A 17,581-nucleotide genomic window follows, 5' to 3' on the forward strand; every position below is an offset into this window, starting at 1 on the left:
CTATCTGCTGGTTTGCCAATAATAAATGGATGGAAAGTGCTTGTTGGTGTTCAGAATGCTGAAGTCAAGTGGGCAAGCTCTGCTTCTGTGGTGTGCAGTGCAGCCAGCTCTCCTGGTACCACCGCTCCCATCTGTGGGCACTGCAGACCAGGTGCTGAGAACGGTTTGCACGTCCTCTCGCTGGGACTTGCAGCACTGTGCTGCAGGGTTCCACCTCTCCTGGTTACCAGGACGTTCTTTTGATAGTGATATAAACAATTATTTTTTGTGACGTGGCCTGGAAGGACTCCAGCTGCTCTGAATTTAGCACAGGCTGGCTGAAGTATTTGTGACAGTGGTATGATCTGTACTGATGGAGTTTGTTCGACTCCTGTGAAGTGCAAAGCTGTGGCTCTGGGCCGCTCTGTGCATAACCTGTGTGGTATCCTGAGAATAAACTGCTTCGCTTCTCTGCACTGAATGAATCTGATGGCTGGATGGGGCTCTTGGTGAATGCTGAAGTGATCTGGCTCTGCGGCTGGGCTGGAGCAAGTGCAGCTGAGGATGCTCTGCCTGAGGAGCAAGGAGGCAGGGCTCCTCTCTTCTTCAAGAATGAACAAAGCCAGCTAAATGTTTGATTGCACTCAGAGCCATTTATTAGTCTCAGAGCTGCAGTAAATGCTGTCGGGGTAAAACCTGATTTGGTATGTTTGAAAATACCTTCGAACAGATGGAGACCAGCGAGAGCACAGCATCGTTAGCTCAGGTATTCGCAGTGCGTGTGCCGTCAGGGCTGCTGTCGGGGCTGGGATAAGAGCTTCTGTCTTCTCTGATGTTTTATGGGCCTGAAATTGTGCTTAAAACTATAAAGGAAGAAAGCACTAGAACTCTTGGCAGGGTGCAGAACAGCTAGAGCTGGGGAATGTCTGCATCCTATTAATGGTGTCACTGACCCTTTTCCAGAGGGTCTGTCGGCTCGGCAATCCACTGTCATTTCTCCCCACACAGAACCTCACTTAATTCGTGCAGACGTGGCCCAGCTTTTGGGAGGAGGTCTCGGAAGTTTAGAGGCAGCAGAACATCTCATTTCTTTGATTTACAGTGAAGGAGGACACTCCCACCAGCTCTTGGTAGCCTGGTGCTGATGTAAAATGATGCTATGCAACAGAACTGCTCAGGACCTCTTGTAAGCCACATCAAACCTATTCAGATGTTTTCACTTCCACGTCTGTGATAAGCTCTGGAGTTGCTGAAACTCTGCAAACTTCAGGAGCATTTATCATACTATGATTATTGAAGCCAGACTACTGTCAGAATAAATAAAACATGTTTCCCAGTGCAACTCTAATTATGATTTTGAGCCAGTTGTGTAATGCGCAGAACTTTTATTTACAATAAATCTTCCAGTTGCTTGCATAAATGAATGAGATTTCACCACTTGTGACTTAAGGACCGGGAGAAATGGATGTGGCTGAATAAATTTACTGTCTAGCCTGGGTGTGTTGGCATGTCAGGAGGGTGAGGAGCAGAGCTGCTAGCCGTGCCTTCCTAGGAGGGCTCACTTCTCTTGCATTTCACCTGGGAGCGCATACGTAACACAGATATTTCTTCCCTAAAGTTATTTTTCTGCAGAGACAGCTTAGATTCTGCTCTGCATTTCAATACTGAGTAGGCACGGTGTCAGCCCACAGGCTGCAGAACTTTTGTTTCTCGTTCCAAGCTCATAACTGAGCTTCAGAAACACGCGTTCAGTGCTTTCCAGATTAATATTTCAACTTCAGGGAGTTCTGGAGAGGAGTTTGAAGCTTTGCTCGCGGGGTGGTCGTGATTTCAGCTGCTCCAATGCTGCTGCTCCATCAGGTGAACACGAAACGGGCTTTCTGCTTGGAGACAGCTGCTGGTTTAGCTCTGCAACCTGAAATCAGCCTCAGATTGTAAGACAAAGGATTGAGATTTCGTACAGAGCAACGGTGGGGGCCTCCAGAGAGCAGCATCAGAGCAATGTGTGCAGCTTGCAGTGGAAAGAAGAAAAGCTGTTAGAGCAGAAGTATTCAGAGGACTTTATAAGCTGAAGAGAGCAAATCAAAGGTTCTTGTCTTGATCCCCGAGGCTCTGCAGTTGCTATTTCACACCCAGCCCCCTGTCACATAATTAGCTCCAACTATTTTTTATGGCTTCTTAAAAAATGAAAATCTTTTTTGCTTGTTTATGCAGGCTACCAGCCAGTGCTTCTGGCTACCCTGCTTTATATCTGCAGCAATCCCTTTGAAGTCACTGGAGTTGCAGTGCATTAACACTGGAGAGCCTAGAGCAGAATCCATCCCTGCAGATGGATGTAACATTTTTGATCTATGTCTTCCGGTCACAACGCTTTGAAAATGCACTAAAAGCCCAATTTTACATGTGGTTATCTGGTGGTTCTAATCAGACTTCTAATCTGTGTCTCCCTTCAAGGTTTGCAATTGTTTGCTCGAGGTGCTTCCTTTTTCCTTTGGTTGCTGGTTCTTTTCCCCTCGCCGTGGGCTCTGGTTGAACTGCGTGCTCCTCATGGGTGCAGATTTACTGCTTGGCACTATCAGTACCTGCACTCAGTATTACTGCCTCCAGGACAGCGGCTCACAACTGGATTTAGAAGGAACGTATGGATTTTGCTGAGGTTTGGAAAAGAGACATTTGCCCTGTGGTGCAGGTAGCATGTCTGGACCTTAATTTTGCACGCTTTGGGGATCTCGCATGATGAAAGCTTTCTTGTGCCAAACATACGTGCTTGCTATTTCTTAGGAAGAAAACCAAAGCATATACCAGGTAGAAAAGGTTCAGGTTTGGTGTCCAGAGATGCCCCCCATGCGCACATATTCTCTCACTCATGAGCTGTGCATTCTGGGGCACGTGTCCCATGCTGCTTGCTGCAGCCTTTCTCTGCTTTCCATGGGGCCATGCTGTGCTCGAGGCTTTTTCTTGTGGTATCTGAGTCTTTCTGACAGACTGGTGTGTTCTTTCAGGCTGCAGCTGCTGTTCTTACTGGGGGTAAGAGGAGGAAGGAAAGGACTCCATCCACCCTGTTGGTAGTATGAATCTAGCAGTGTGTCCACCCACTGCAGCAGGGCAGCAAGCCTTGATCCCAGGCCAGATGTTCGGCAGGTATTCAGCCGAAGGCTTAAAGCTTGCAGTGGAGATCCTCCCATTTTCACAGTGAGAAACAAGTTGTTACATTCCTTTTGGGGATTTTGCAGAGCAGCAATTAGAGTTGCAGTGAACGACTCACTGCTCCCATCCGAGAGGCGAAAGGAACTTCTTAGAAATGCTGCATCACAGGAGAAAAGCTTCGGTCTTACAGTGCACTGCTCTGCTGTCCCGGGAAAGCAGTCCTCACGGAGCAGTCTGTGTTGCTCTTGTGTAGGGCAGAGAGTGAAATCAGTCACAGGAGCCAGCAAAATGGGGCTGTGGGGCTGCTTCCTCACCTGCTGAGGAATGGACTTTGTGTGGCACTCCTGCTCTATTGAAACGACTGAAACTAAGAGGTGCCTGGGTTTGACTGGGGTGTTTGTCTCACTGGTCGTCGAGTTTTCATGCAAACATTATCAGTATCTGCAAACAGATTTTCCCTCACCCTTTTTAATATCTTCAGCATGAAAAAGCACAAGATGAGCCTTTAACTTACAGGTAAACATATGTGCTAAGGCCTGCAAATAGCAGGAGCTGGTTTTACCAGCAGGGTTATAGGTAGGGAGTTAACTATGTGAAGCCACGACTGAAACAAATGGTTAACAGTATGATATTTTTGCTGTAGCGTATTTCTGCTTAAAGGTAGCAGCAGGGAGATCTGCCCCTGGTTTGCAATGGTGTGATCTCTCAGTGGTTAAAAAGTATTTCCCAGTTTCCTGTTTGTTTCAGCAATGTGCACAAGTCTTAAGGGTGCCTCACCTTTGAGTGCTGACTGTGAGCGTGCCTGCATCGAAAGCTTTGCCTTCTATTCAAGGGTTATCTTGGGAAGGACGAAAAGTGGCTGCTGCTTTATCAGCTTGTGTCACCTTAGCATCATGGGAATACTTCTTGCTTCAGAGTGGCACGAAGCCAGGCCTTGATTCTGGGAAAAATAACCGGACCAGAATCCTCTGTGGGGTTGCCAAGGTATTACAGAGCACCAGAAGATAAGCCTTGTAGAAATGAGAATAATATCTTTCAGCAGCCAGCGTTTGCTTTCTTTCTGTAATTTTAGAGTTTACAGGGAACGGTGGAGAAACTAAAGCTGGAAGGATGGTGGTGGCATCGTCAGGGAATACTGGTGCTCAGAGCAAGGATCTCCCCAAACTCCTTGCAGGAGAGCAGAGCCAAGCATTGCATGTGACCGCAGTTTGGTTTGCTTGGGCTGCTCATGGGATTTGATGCGTGGTGCAGAGGTGCTGATTCAGGTGCTGCCCTCTGGAAGCGAGGATCTCTTACATTAAACAGGAGAAATGCTGGGTGAAACAAGGTGTTCTCCCTCTGACAGCGGAAGTTGGAGCTTAGTTCAAAGTAACACTGAAACGATGGACTCTGTGGGGTTCACAGGATATTCTTCGGGGGCAATGGGAACGTCAGTCAGCGGGAACATTAAGTAGGAAGCGCGAGAGATCAAAATCTTTGTGTCTGTAAGCAAAAGGGAAAAAAAAACGGCCAGCTTCCTTGTGGATCAAGGCCCAGCTCACACTGCTGTGCTGTTGTGTAAGCTGTTCAACCTCACACCTTCCTCTGAAGCCTCTAAGGGAGAATAGGGAAGTAGCTGGATCTCATCTGCCAGCGCAATTCCGAAGGATCCAGAGGACACCAAACAAGTGATAAGTAAACAAAGCCTCCCCCCTGCAATCCGCTCGCTCTCGGCTGCATCTGCTTTAAGAAGCTGCAGCTTGCTCAGTAAGGAGTTGTTTGCAACAAAAGCAGATGTGAGCACAACACCCCAGTCCTCCAATGACTCTTTGTTTGCTTCGGAGCAAAGCTCTGATTCTCATTTACAAGAAACTTTTTCATAACACGTCTGGAAGGCTGGGAGAGATAGAACTGCTGTCTCAGGGGAACCCATCACAGCTTTCTAGTGAGATCAAGTTGTTCTCACATGGCCCCATATGTGCTCAAGGTGAAGACGGCGGGAGACATAAATAATACTTATGGTATGAGCTCATCATTTTGTCAAAGACATGGCATATCTCCTCCAGTGGAGGAAGAAGGAAACCTGGCACCAATCTTAAATGTCTCCTTGCCAATGTCTTAATGCAGTCAAGATTTACATTGTCTGCTAGGTCATGCACTTAGCAGCCATTCAGATCCACCCACACCCCAAAATGAGGAGCTGTGAGTGGGTGAGAAATTCCAGAAGCGGCTCAGCAAACACAAGTGTTGTATTAAAGAGAAGTTAGTTACGCAAACTGTTTTAAAATCAGAGACATTAAGATCAGAAGCAGGGCCCAGATTGCACAATGGAATTCAATCTGATAAAGCTGCACAGGCAAAACAATAAGAGAAGGGAGTCTTCCAAAGAGAGGAAGTCGACCCCCCTCCCTCCCCGCCTGGCCATCTGTGTTCCTTCCCCACAAACCCAGAGCTGGAGAGCCGTCAGAGGGGAGATTTCACTCTCTTCAATCTTGTGAGATCCAAGAGGGAAAAATTTATCAAGTTTCATCTGAGGCACTTAATCTTTTGGCACCGCAAAAGGCAGAGTGACAGCTGGGTCTGTAGATACTTGTTATTACCACCTATAGTATTAAATCCAGTGCAATTTAACAGATTACTTATCGTTATCTCACTTCTCAAGCAAAAACAATGTGGATAATGGGTATCCTAGTGTTAAATCTTGAGGTTTCTATGCTTTTAGTGTGACAGACCAATTTTTTGCAGGTCATGTGCTGTTCATGTACACAGCTAGAGGGTATTTGTCTGAAAATGAGTGCTGGCTGTTTATGCCTGGTCAGAAATGCAGGAACAGGTTAGGCTAACATCTGTCAGGAATGACATGGCTGATCCTGCAAGGAAATGGCCTGGATGGTCTTCTAAGCCCCAGCTCCCTTCTCCACTAAGCTCTTTCTTCTCACATGATAAACTTTGAGTGCAAGCTGGCAACTAGAATCTAGAGTACGACATGACTATTGCTAACGCTCACCTGACGGTTGCTGAGCTGAGTTTCATCCATCCATCTCCTGCAGCCTTGCAGTGGTGGATAATTACAGTCTCTTTTTACGTGGGCAGGAAGTGCTTATCAGTGGCTGATAAACCGACTGAGACGGGGCCGCGGAGGTGATCGATAGTGGAAGTGAGAGCAGCGTCTGATTTCTTTGCTCTGATCTCCCAACCCTTACAGGATTGGGTTACAGGAGGAAGCGCAGCTCAGGGCTGAGGTGATGCTCCAGAGCAGGGGAGCACCCGCTTTTATCTCCGTTGCTTCATAAAAAAGAAAGCGTAAAGGGCAGCGTGTGGGTGTGAGGAAGCAGCGCTGTCAGGATTTATTACTGCCTAATGGTGCAGCTCACATATCACAGTGCTTTGCACCAATCCGATGTTAACACAGCTGGAATCAATGGCTCAGCTGCCTCAGCTGGTGTTTGGAAACCTGCAGCCAGCAGGGCGGCATGTCAGCTCATCCACACCTCCAGGAGGACATCAGCCTGCTGCTGCTGCACTCGGGCTCACCAAGAAGCAAAAGGCGACACTGGGGGAATCAGCAGCGCCCACACGGGAGGACGGCTCAGTTCTGTGCAGGTTGGAGTAGGGCGGCTGCAGCAGCTGCTTCACCTGTGGGCCCACAGACCGGAGCCCCACAGACCGGAGCCCCACAGACCAGCAGCAGCGCCTCTGCCCAGTGCTCAGCGCAGGTTCCTGCCACTGCTTCGTTCATCCTATCCTGCACCAGGAGGCAGCGATGGCAGAGTGGGAGCAGCTCTTTCATACAGGACCTGCTAAGGAATCCTAACGTGGCTGCCATCCCCGATGGCGGCTGGGTGACGGCCCACGGGCTCCTCGCTTCCACCCCGCAGTGCTGTGAGGGGAGACCTCAGCCTCCATTTTCTGAAGGGAGAAACAGCGGGCCAACCGTCCTCTCCGTAACTAGACAGAAACATGAGACAGATTTTCTTGTTTATTTGTTTTTGCTTCAAACGTGCATGGTTTTTTAGAACTTATTCCTCCTTAACTCCATTGCGGCTCAACGGGAGCCGCTCCCTAAGATGAAACGGCGCGATGTCCTCACGACGCTGAGGGCGGCAAGCAGAGAGCGACAGCCGAACGCCTCAGCGCGCATGCGCACCGCGCGCCCCCTCCTCACCCCGCCGTCGAGGGAAGCCCCTCTACTGCGCACGCGCGGCTCCAGACGCCTCCTCCCGCTCTCGCCGCTGCCGCCTCCGCGCATGCGTCCCTCCGCCTCCTCGCCGCCCCCTCCCGCCGCCGCGCATGCGCCTTGAGGCCCTCCGCCCGCCCGCCCGGCCCGCCCGGCGCATGCGCCTCGCCCCCTCCGGCGCGGGGAGGGGGATGCGGACGGGGGAAGATGGCGGCCTCGAACAACCCGCGGAAATTCAGCGAGAAGATCGCGCTGCACAACCAGAAGCAGGCGGAGGAGACGGCGGCCTTCGAGGAGGTCATGAAGGACTTGAGCCTGACCCGCGCCCATCGGGTGAGGCAGCGCCGCAAATCGCACGCGGCCCCCCCGCCGCTGCCCGACGCGCGCCCCCGGTGGTGGCAGCGGGTGTGGTGGGGGGGCGGGAGGGGGAGGAGAAGGAGGAGGGAGAGGAGGAGGATGAGAAGGAGGAAGGGCGGCGGCGGCGGCGGCGGCGGCGCCCCCCGGCCCCGGGGGCAGCAGCGCGGGCGGGGCGGCGAACAGCGCCCCCTGGCGGTGGGGGAGGGCGATGTTCTCAGTTCGGGGCGGGGGGCAGCGCGCCGCCCCCACCGCCGGGCGGAACCAAAGCGCCGCGGGTTCGAGTCCCGGTGCCCCCCAGAGCGGGGTTCGCTCTGTGTATGTGTGTGTTTGGGGGGGGTCCTCGGGTTTCAGGAGGGACGTGGGGAGGGGCAGGGGGAGCCCCACAGGGCGTCGGGAGGGGCTGAGCAGGGTCTGCATCCCTCACGCTGTGACAGGCCCCGCTCCAAAGGGTGTTTTCCTTCTGAGGCAAACCCGGAGCTGGGGGGTCTCCTCTCACAGAACCCCGGGCACACAGACCTGCGGACGCTCAGCGGGAGCTGCTGGGCCGTGTGGCTCTGATTCTGCTCCCTCTGGATGCAAATTGCTGTGCTTTGTGATCCTCCGTGGCTCTGCCTCTGCAAAGCCCGTGGTTGGAAACGAGCGGCGCAGTGAAGTGCCTTTGCCAAACATCAGATGCGTTTGCTGGTTGAGATCTGCGGGTATCACAGCTCTTCTGGTCTCACCTGCTTGTGTCAACGTTTTCGTTTCTCTTCCAACTGCTGAAGGAACATTTATGAGCTTGTTCGCGGCCGAGCGAGAGAACGTGCAGTTGGATGTGCAGTAAAACCTCTCCTTTCAGTGCTGGGTGTCAGGGCAGGGTAAATATTTATTTTCACTTGGTGCCGCTGCTCAGAGGGAAAACAAAGGCATGTGGCTGCAGAGGCGCGAGGCCGGGGCTGCACTGCGCGTCTGCTGGTGCGTCGTGCAGGATGCCGTGCTGGAGTTATGCTGGGAAAGCAGCGAGGGCAGTTTGGAGCTGTTTGCAGTCGTGGAGTTCTCTGTGCCTTGAACGTCTGGTGCAGCTCCATCTCCTGTGGGTTTTGCCTTTCAATGGCCGTTGCTTGGCTGCTGCTGCAGTTCTTGAAGTCCGCAGCGGTTCTTCCCTTCGCCCTCAGGTTTGGTGTTTGCCTCCTGCAGGATAAGGATGTCCGTAAGTCAGAATGCTAATCTGGTTTCTCCCACATCTGAGCGCTTCTAATCCAGGATTTGCAAATGCAAACCCTTCTCATTTTCGAGAACCCGGTACTGAGAAAAGGACCCAAGATGAATGAGTTGTCTGAGGATTCTGGGTACTGAAGTGATGGAAACGCTGACCGAACAGCTGAGTAAAATGTCTCCTTTGTAGACTTTTTCTGAATTCCATGATTTCATCTGTGTTTAAAATGCAGTATAAAAGCAAAAAGGGGTTAAGCACAACTTTGCTGTTTGCTCTCATTTTCATTTGGCAGGCAGCGCTGTGCTGTCATTTGAAAACGCGTTACTCAGTGTGTGGAAGCAGCCCAAAATTTCTGTTGCTTTTGCATTATTAGTAATTGTCTTTTTGCAGTGTTTACTCTCTTGTCTCCTTTATTGTTAGTTACTGGTCGCAGCAGAGGCACAAAACTACTGTTCCACCATTTCTTGTGCGTAGCCGTGCTGTTTCTGGGCTTGCTTTCTCACTTGGGAGCCCACCATCCATTTAACTGTTGAGTCCATCTGAGATTTGTGCGTTGCTGTGCTTCTTTCTTGTCCAAGACAAGACAGAATGTGATATTAACTCCTTTTCTTCTCTGTTGCCCTTGCCGTTCAGATGGTAAATATGTGTGTATATATGTAATACTCATGCTGTGCTCAGGAGCTACAAATTGCTGTCTTTCAGCTGCCCAGTGCAATCCCAGCTTTTCTGCAGCCACAGAGCTTGCAGAGAGCCTCGCAGGTGGGTGGCTGATAGAAGCACTGGATCTGCTTAATTGTCTTGTGAGTGGGACCTTCATGTTTATAATCCAGAGATTTCTGCGAGTCCCATAGTAACTAAGTGGGTGAGAAGAGGGGGAGTTCGTTCTATGTGACTCCTGTGTTCTGCTGATGATTCTGTTCCCTTCTTTTTTTTTTTTTTTTAATGCAAAGCATGAAATTTCAGGACTGTGCTGATTTCTGAGCTGTTTACCAGGGCCTGCTCTCGATTCCTGCTGTAGCACAGCACAGGGATGCTGATGGTGCTCCCGCACACAAAGCTGCTGCTGCCTTCTGAAGGTGCAGTTAACAAGACGGTGCCGTGCAGGGTGACACAGAGTGCTGAGCTCTTCAAATCTCATCTCAAGAGCCCTACATTAAAGCATTTAAGTTTTTAAAGCTTGTCACCTGCATTTCGAAGGCAGTTCCTCTTCAGCTAGAAATGCTCTCGAGTTTCCAGGGCCGCTTATTTATTCGTTTATCACCTATATTGTGGGAGGTACTTTGTTCTGTGGGATTCTGGCTGGGGCTGTGTTTGAATTCCCTCTCATGGATTTTGCAGCCTTAAAGAGAAGCCCCCAGAACCTCCTGGCCCCACAGACAGCAGGGAAGTGGGCTGCTGCTGCTGCAGGGAAAGCGGGCAGGAAAGGAAGGCAGGTGAACAATGATGTTTGGAAACGAGCTGCACAATTCCAGCACTGCCTGTGGCCTCTCCATCACACAGCAGTGTGTGGAAAGCATCTGTGAGCTGCTGCAAACCTCTCTGCTTAGAAGAGGACCTCTCCTGATAGCCACTGTTCCTCAATGGCACCACGTTGGTTTTCTTGGCGCTGAAGCAGAGGCAGGAGCGCTAGGAGAGATCAGAAGGTCTTTGTGCATCACAGCTGTCCATCACATGTAGGTAGCGTGCAAAGCAGTGTTTAAAAGCTTACTCCAATCAGCACTGCTGATCTCTGCTTTAAAAAATGGTAAGCACTGATGGTGGTGACAGTGTTGTAGTGATTCCCGATATCTTTTATTAACTAATTTGGCACAGAAGAAATTCCAATTGCGAGATGGTGCTTTGATGTGACTGAGAGATGTGGAAGAAGCGCAACAGAACCAGAACTCAGCCCTCGAGCAGAGGCTGGGTGCTGTCAGCTCTGAGTGCTGTGCTCCAGGCAACAGGGAGCTCCCCTTGTGCAGCAGTGTTGCTCTGGCTGTGGCTCTGCCCAGTGCTGTGCTCCGTTATGCCAGCTGCAGGGCTCAGAAGTGTCATGGGCAGCTGGAGCAGGGCAACCTGCTGATCTGAACCGAGCAGTGCTGGGCTGGAATAGCACACACTGCCAGGAGTGTGAGAGCCTTAACGCAGGGCTGAATCGGTGCAGATGTGCAGATGAGCTCCACGGGGCACAAAGGATCTCTGTTCCCTGCTCTGCCTCCTTCCTTGCCCTGAGCTGCCCAAGGTAAACAGCTGCTGATAGCCGTGCTGCACTCAGCAGGGCAGCCTTTCTGCTGGGAGCCCACTCGGGTTTTTCTTGTGTTGTTTTTCTAAGAAGACAGCGGCTTTTTTCATGCTTCCATCACTAAGGTGCGTTGTGGCCGCGTGCTGCTGCTCTCAGTGCGCATCCACTCCTGCACTCAGCATCGCCTGGTGCTGTAAGCATCCAGCATCCCCAGCACACCGCCTGGAATCGTGCTCCTGGTGCATCTCAGTGTGTTGTGTGCAGTTCAATGGATGAACACGTGGAACTGCTCACTGCGCTACGTTTCAGAGTTGCTTCAGCAGCAGGGAATATTTGCAGTAATTTGCATTTCTAGAAGTTACTCATTTTGTCAGAGCAGAGTTCGGAGCTGTCAGCCCTTCCCCTCTCTGCTGGGTTTTTCCCTCGGGTGGATTGCAGAGCTGTTGGCCCAGAGCTGAGCTATGCTCGGAGCTCAGATCCTGGCAGCTCTCAGGTGTGGGCACCCATTTCTTTTTGGCCTCTTGTTTACAGATTGCGCTGCGGGGTGGTGATGATTTGAGTTGCAGCTGCAAACGCCAGAGCTCCAAACCTGCTGTGGACAACTGTCAGTCAGCATAAGGAGCTGATTCTTGATTAATCTGAATAATGTGCTGCCATTAATTCGAGAAATTACCCGGCGCTTCTGGCCGCTCTGCGGTAGCAGAAACGAGATGCTAATTGGGCAAGAAGTGGGCATCTTCTCCTGCGTGGTCAATGGGGATTGAAGCAAGATGGCTTAAAGGCGTAATATTTGTCTTGGTTTTCTCTTCTTTGTCTCTAATTGCTGAGGAGTGTTTTCTTGGGCTGAATTTTGTCAATTTCCATGAAAGCATCGATCAGCCCCTAATGGTGCATTCCATCAATACTCTGCCTGGTGTGCTGCTCTCTCAGTACTGTGGGCCACTTCCCAGCCTGGAGGAAACTGCTGCAGCTGAAGGAAACAAGCTCTGCCTTCTTTAAAACAGCCTTTCTGGTTGTGATGGCTGGCGTTTCTCCCCGTGTCACTGTGGATGTGCTGGTGGAGCCGTTCCTTTGGAGTTGGGCTGTCTGGCTGCTGGCAGGGCTGAGGTGGATTTTGGTAGCGAGGGTCAGCTTGCAGCCGTGTGCATTTTGTGGCAGCAAGGTGTTGTGGCCTTCGTGCTGCTGCCCTTTGTTTCCCTGTCGGCCCAAACTACGTGCGTTCCCATGCAGACTTGCAGTCCCGAAGGCTTTCGTGTAAACTCGAGGTGGCAGCCAAGCTGTAAGTATTTATTAACTCATTAGCTAAGATTTGCGTATCTGATAGTGCGTGGGAGTTAAAGTTTAAAATGTTGCTTCCATTCGCTTTAAATGATTTGCATAGGATGATTAGTGCCATGTAAGTGATATCTGGGGGTAAGATTTCTGTCGAGCTCTCCTTTGGTGCTCTGCAGAGCAGCGGAGCTGTTGTGATCTCATTGCTGCTTCATAACACTGTGACCGAGTAGTAAAAACAGGTAGTAGTCCTGTTCTGCACGTGATTTCCTCGCAACTGAACATTCCCCTTGTGCCACAGCAGTCCTTTGCTATCACATAACAGCACCCACCCTCAAAAACTGGGCCTTAAATCCCAAAGGAGAGGAGAAGGAAGGTGTTCTGACAGCACACGTTGGTGCTGCTGATCCCAGTGCTGCATTCCAGGTGCCTTTCCTCAAGATGTGTGCTCTGCTCCCCCACTGTTAGTTCTGCTGCTTGTTTCTTTTTGAAAACTGGGAAAATCTCTGAGAGCTCTGCTGGGCTGCTCCATTTTTTTGTATGGTGCAGTTCTGGTGGATTTATGTTGGCACTCAACGATTTTCATGTTGAAATGATTTTGCTTGAACAGTCAGAGTTTCAAAGAGAAGCAATTGGAGTTGGTTTCCCCAGTGCATGTCTGTGCAGGGAGGTGATGCTGCTGCAGCTCTGATTGCCTGTCATCGTGCTGTGCTGCTCTTGGGATGCATTGTGGCCGAGCAGCATCCCGTAGGTGAAGCAGTGCGGAGCCTTCCTGCCATCTCTGAGTCCCCTGCAGGCTGGATTAAGAGGCAGAATGAGTGGGAAAGGAGAAGACGGTGAGTTTTGGACCCATTGACTTCTCACCCGTTTCCTTTCCTCGCAGGCATGCACAGGTCGTGTTCGTGGCGGCCGTTCAGCAGCTGCTGGTGGCTGCGTGGTGCTGCTGGGCTCTGCCTTGTCCATCTGTGCACCCAGCCATCACCCTCCTGCAGTCCTTCACTCCCAGCTCCACAAGGCTCCGCTCCCCTCAACTCCGTGGCGTTTTTCCCCAAGGGAGAGGAAGGCAGCGCTCATTCTGTGCACATTTCCACCCTGCTCACTTTCTCATGTCTCGCTGACTTCTCATTGCCGTTCGGTTTTTCACTTCTGCAGCGAAGTCCTTGCTTTGTCGGGGCGTTTTGCATTCAGAGAACACTGCCTGTACCGCCAGGTGATTGCAATGCTCTGACAGTGGTCCGGAGCTTCATCTCGAGAAGCTGCAGTGTGAAGGCTTGCTGCTGCATGCAGTGGGAGCAGCACAAGGGATCGGTGCAGGTAACAGCGCTGTGCAGCCCGCTGTTCTGCCGATGGAGGAGTTCACTGTGCACCTGCTGAGGCCGTGGTGGCACAGCTCTGCACAGCACTGTGCTGGGAGCTGGCTGTGCTCCTGGGAGCTGCTCCCCTTCCGAGTGGCAGCACGCCCTGCTGGTCCAGCACTCACACGTCGCGTAGGGTTACGTAACTGAATTGTCAGCCTTTTGCTAAAAATAAAAAACGGAGCAGAAAAGCTATTTTTATCTTGCTTAATGAGGGCATCTCCGCTTTTATTTCGTCTTCCTGAGGTATTTCAATAGCAGGAGGGGGTTATGGCTTAGGGGTGATTTTGGTGTAGTGGACATTCCTACTCTGGGATTGTGCCCATTGAGCAGCGGGTGCTTGTGGTGCTCTGCTCTGAGCAGTGCTTTCTTTAAAGCACACTGCTAGGAAGTAACGACCGCCGGGACAACAGTCAGACCTCGAGTGGATGTAAATATATCCTAAAAGCCAGGGGTTTTCTATCACACAGTCAGTGGATTCACGTGGAGCTCCCCTCCGAAGCGTTGTGCGCAGCTCTCGGCCGCGCGCATGCCTTTCTCCTGCTGAAAGCCTTTCAGAACAGAAGGGCGGTGCTTTCGGAGCTGCCATGGGATCTGGTTTTGTTTTTAAAAGCAGTGCAAATCAGGTTTGGTTCATATTGTAGCTCGGCTTGGCTCCCTGCCCGGTGATAGAGCAGAACTCTGAGGAACAGCCACTATTTTAAGGCGTGAGTTGTGCTGTATCCTGTTTTTCCTTGCGACTCGGTTGTGACTGTGAAGTCTCAAACAGTAAACCTTTGTTCCCCAGCAATAGCAGAGTGTTTCTTAAACACGGAGCGACAGCCCGCGTGCTAAATTTAATTGTTATCATTACTCAGATGCTGCAGGGTTTGCTGCCGGGGGTTCTTTGCCCACAGCCCCCAGGACTCCCAGTGCTGCATACTGACTCATTTGATGGAGGCAGCTACGTGCAGCTGATGTGTAAGAAAGTTCTGCTGGCACAAAACACAGAAATGGCAAATAAAAACAGAAGTTCGGTGCTGAATGCTGCCTTCCTCCCTCCCCCCAGCTCTTCTTTCTTCCTGCAGCAGTGAAGCGTTCCGTTTTGGTCTCTTTGGGTTTACAGGAAGAAGGGTTTTTGGCCTGGAGCGTGATGTGGATTCGGGGTGGTTTATAAATAGTAATTGTATACGAGGAGGTGAGATCTTTTCGCTTTCACACGAACTCTAGAAGACACCTGGGGATGGGGGTCTGGGGATGGGTGTAATTTTTATAGCCCCGTTTCCTCCAAGCTGTAGAGCTGAGGCAATCTGGGGAGTTGGTTTCAGCCCGTGAAGGAGAATCTAATGGTGCCTTGGAATTTGTAGATGACTCATAACAGGACAAAACAATCCAGTTAAGTGATTTGAGGTCTTAAATAATCTCTTCAACAGGAAGGTGAAGAAAACATCATGAACTCATGAGTAATAATTGGCTCTCTTGGAGTGCTAAAAGTGCAGCGATTGCTCGTTGGCAGGGACTCAAGCGATCCCTGCTTAAGCTTTGCTGATCAGTATATATTTCATCTCTTATGAATGAAATTTATTTAACTGGATTATAATGCTTTTAGCTAGGGTTACCAGTTGGGAGAAGTTTGTTTCAGGTTGGTGTGCAGTAGTGACGCTGTGCACCGTGGCGCTGCGTGGGCTCTGCTCTGTGCAGCATTGCTTTCTCCCCACTCTGTGCTCTGCAGTGCAGATCTGTGCCCAAGTTGGGTTCGAGGGAGAGCCCCCAGCAGCACCACGCTGTGCCCAGGGCACGCAGTCCTACCTGCAGCTCTTGGCTCTGTAGGTGCAATGACTGCAAAGGTGAAATGACTTCAGGTGGTCCTCGAGCAGCTCATGTTGTTACGAACAGTAGGAGTAAGAACTTCTCATCTCCTTTCTCCTTTCCAAAGCACGGAATCATTCAGTACAGCCTGAGTGTGCAGAGGCTTATCTGCAGACAGAAGGAACCCATGCTGGTGCTCCTGTGGAAAAGAGCTTGTGCTTACTGTAAGCAGCTGGAATTGCAGCCTTGTGTACCAGGAAATCTTTCAGCTTAATCAGGTACTTAAAATCAGAAGTTAGCCAGCTTGCTGACCCCTATCCTCTGACTAGATGGTTTCATTCATGCAGAAATCCGCTTCTGCTTTCCAGTTTGATTTATGGGGAGCACTTCTGGGGGCTCTGTGAGGTGGAGGGGCAGAGTTCTGCCTCCCCTCCCGTGCTGTGAATCCCTTTGGTTCTGGTGCTCGAATGTCACATCCCGTTGTTAATTTCTAAAGCCTCTACGAAAGGAAAACCAGAAAACCATCAGTCCTTGGATGTGTGTTGGTGAAGCACAGCCGTCCGAAAGGCAGCGCGGTGCCGAGGCTGCTCCGCTCTGCGGGGTTTGTTGTGGAGCCCTGCGGTGTGGCTGAGATGCAGCTCTTGTGCTCCTGTGGCTGCTGAATTCCAGTGCATTGCAACAGATCTCGGTTCTTAAAAAAACAAACAAAAAACCAGCAAATATCTTTTGTATTATTGGCTACGTTTGGGCTGGCCTGCAGGGCTGTTTGTGTTGTTGGTGTCCCAGAACGTCAGTGTGATAATGGAACAAATACTTGCAAGTGACTTAAGTGACAGTTAGAGTGATGGAGGAGTAAACAATGATGTAGCAGTTCTAGAAGCCTGGGTTCAGATCCGGTTCATAGCACACGTCTGGATTTTCTCGTGGTGATTTTCAGTTAGTTTGTAGTAGACGTTTGGCTTCCTGTTTTGGCTTGGTAGTGCTCTTCTCCGCAGTGTCTGTTGCACCAGGCCGGTAACAGCGCCGGGAGGCCAAAGGAGATTGGCAGCAGCAACAAGGGAAACTTTCTCTCCGCTTGTCCGCACTTGTCTGTTCCCAGCCAGTGTTAAAATCTTTGCTTTCATGACAAGAAAAACACACTAAAACTCAAAAAACCCGTTGCAAAATGTTGTGTTATAATGATGGAATATTTTAAGTCCCAAGTGGCGCAGACAGAGCAGCTGCTATCACTGCGGATTATACCTTTCCTCTGCACTTCAGACTTCATTTCCTTTACCAGTCTTCCTGGGAGGAACAGCTGTGCGTTTGGATCCTCTGCTGCTGTTGGATCGGTACTTGAAACTGCAGGAAATAAGTTGCTTTCAAAAGCTGGCTCGCTGCAGCTTCTTCCTGATTGTGACAGCCCAGAGCAGAAAGAATTGCGAGGGATTCTCTTCTTCGTTAACAAACTCATCTGTGAATCCTGTCTCCATCAGCCAGGAGGGGCGGTGAGGAAGCTGGCCGTGCTTTTTCCATCCTCTGTGTGCAGGTTTGCTTTTCGTGGCTGCCGCCAATGGTTGATTATTCAGGAGTAACAGAACAAAGTCCCCTGCTTAGGTGTGTTCTGGTTTTGGATGCAGTTAATGAGACACGGCCAAGAGTTTTCCCTTCCTCAGCATATCAGGCTTCTCTCCTATGGACTGTTGAATCCTTATTTGATTAAGTAAATTCTAGACGACTTTCCTGTAGGGGCTGCTTTAATAGATGAGCTGTTATCCCCAAGGAGGCTGTGGATCCCCATCCCTGCAGGCATTCAGGGCCAGGCTGGATGTGGCTCTGGGCAGCCTGGGCTGCTGGTTGGTGACCTGCACACAGCAGAGGGTTGGAACCAGGTGAGCATCGTGCTCCATTGCGACCCAGGCCATCCTATGAATCCATGATCCCAATGTGTGTGAACTTCAGAAATCAAACAGCAAACGTTTCAAGAATTCAGTTCATGGTACAAATACAGAACAGCAGCAGAAAAAGGTGAACGTGAGGGAGGAGCTGAGCCCTGCTGGGGGCCGCAGCACTCAGGGAACTGCTGGGCAGTTCCAGCAACGCAGAGACAGACATAAAGAACTTCATGTGGT

The 17,581-nt window shown here is 50.7% G+C and overlaps 1 protein-coding gene across 3 annotated transcripts in view; it reads left to right on the plus strand.

Moving 5' to 3' along the window:
• The first annotated feature begins 7,448 nt into the window (after nucleotides 1-7,448).
• Nucleotides 7,449-17,581, plus strand: part of CRTC1 (CREB regulated transcription coactivator 1) — a 38,658-nt gene continuing 28,525 nt past the window's right edge. For all 3 annotated transcript variants that reach the window (XM_042887380.1, XM_042887382.1, XM_042887381.1), the window contains exon 1: nucleotides 7,449-7,615. In XM_042887380.1, the coding sequence (XP_042743314.1) occupies nucleotides 7,490-7,615 (126 nt within the window). In that variant the 5' untranslated portion in view covers nucleotides 7,449-7,489. The remainder of the gene's footprint in view (nucleotides 7,616-17,581) is intronic.

The sequence above is a fragment of the Lagopus leucura genome, unplaced genomic scaffold, assembly GCF_019238085.1.
Source record: "Lagopus leucura isolate 7727_CA_CO unplaced genomic scaffold, USGS_WTPT01 Super-Scaffold_100081, whole genome shotgun sequence".
Classification (NCBI taxonomy): Eukaryota; Metazoa; Chordata; class Aves; order Galliformes; family Phasianidae; genus Lagopus; species Lagopus leucura.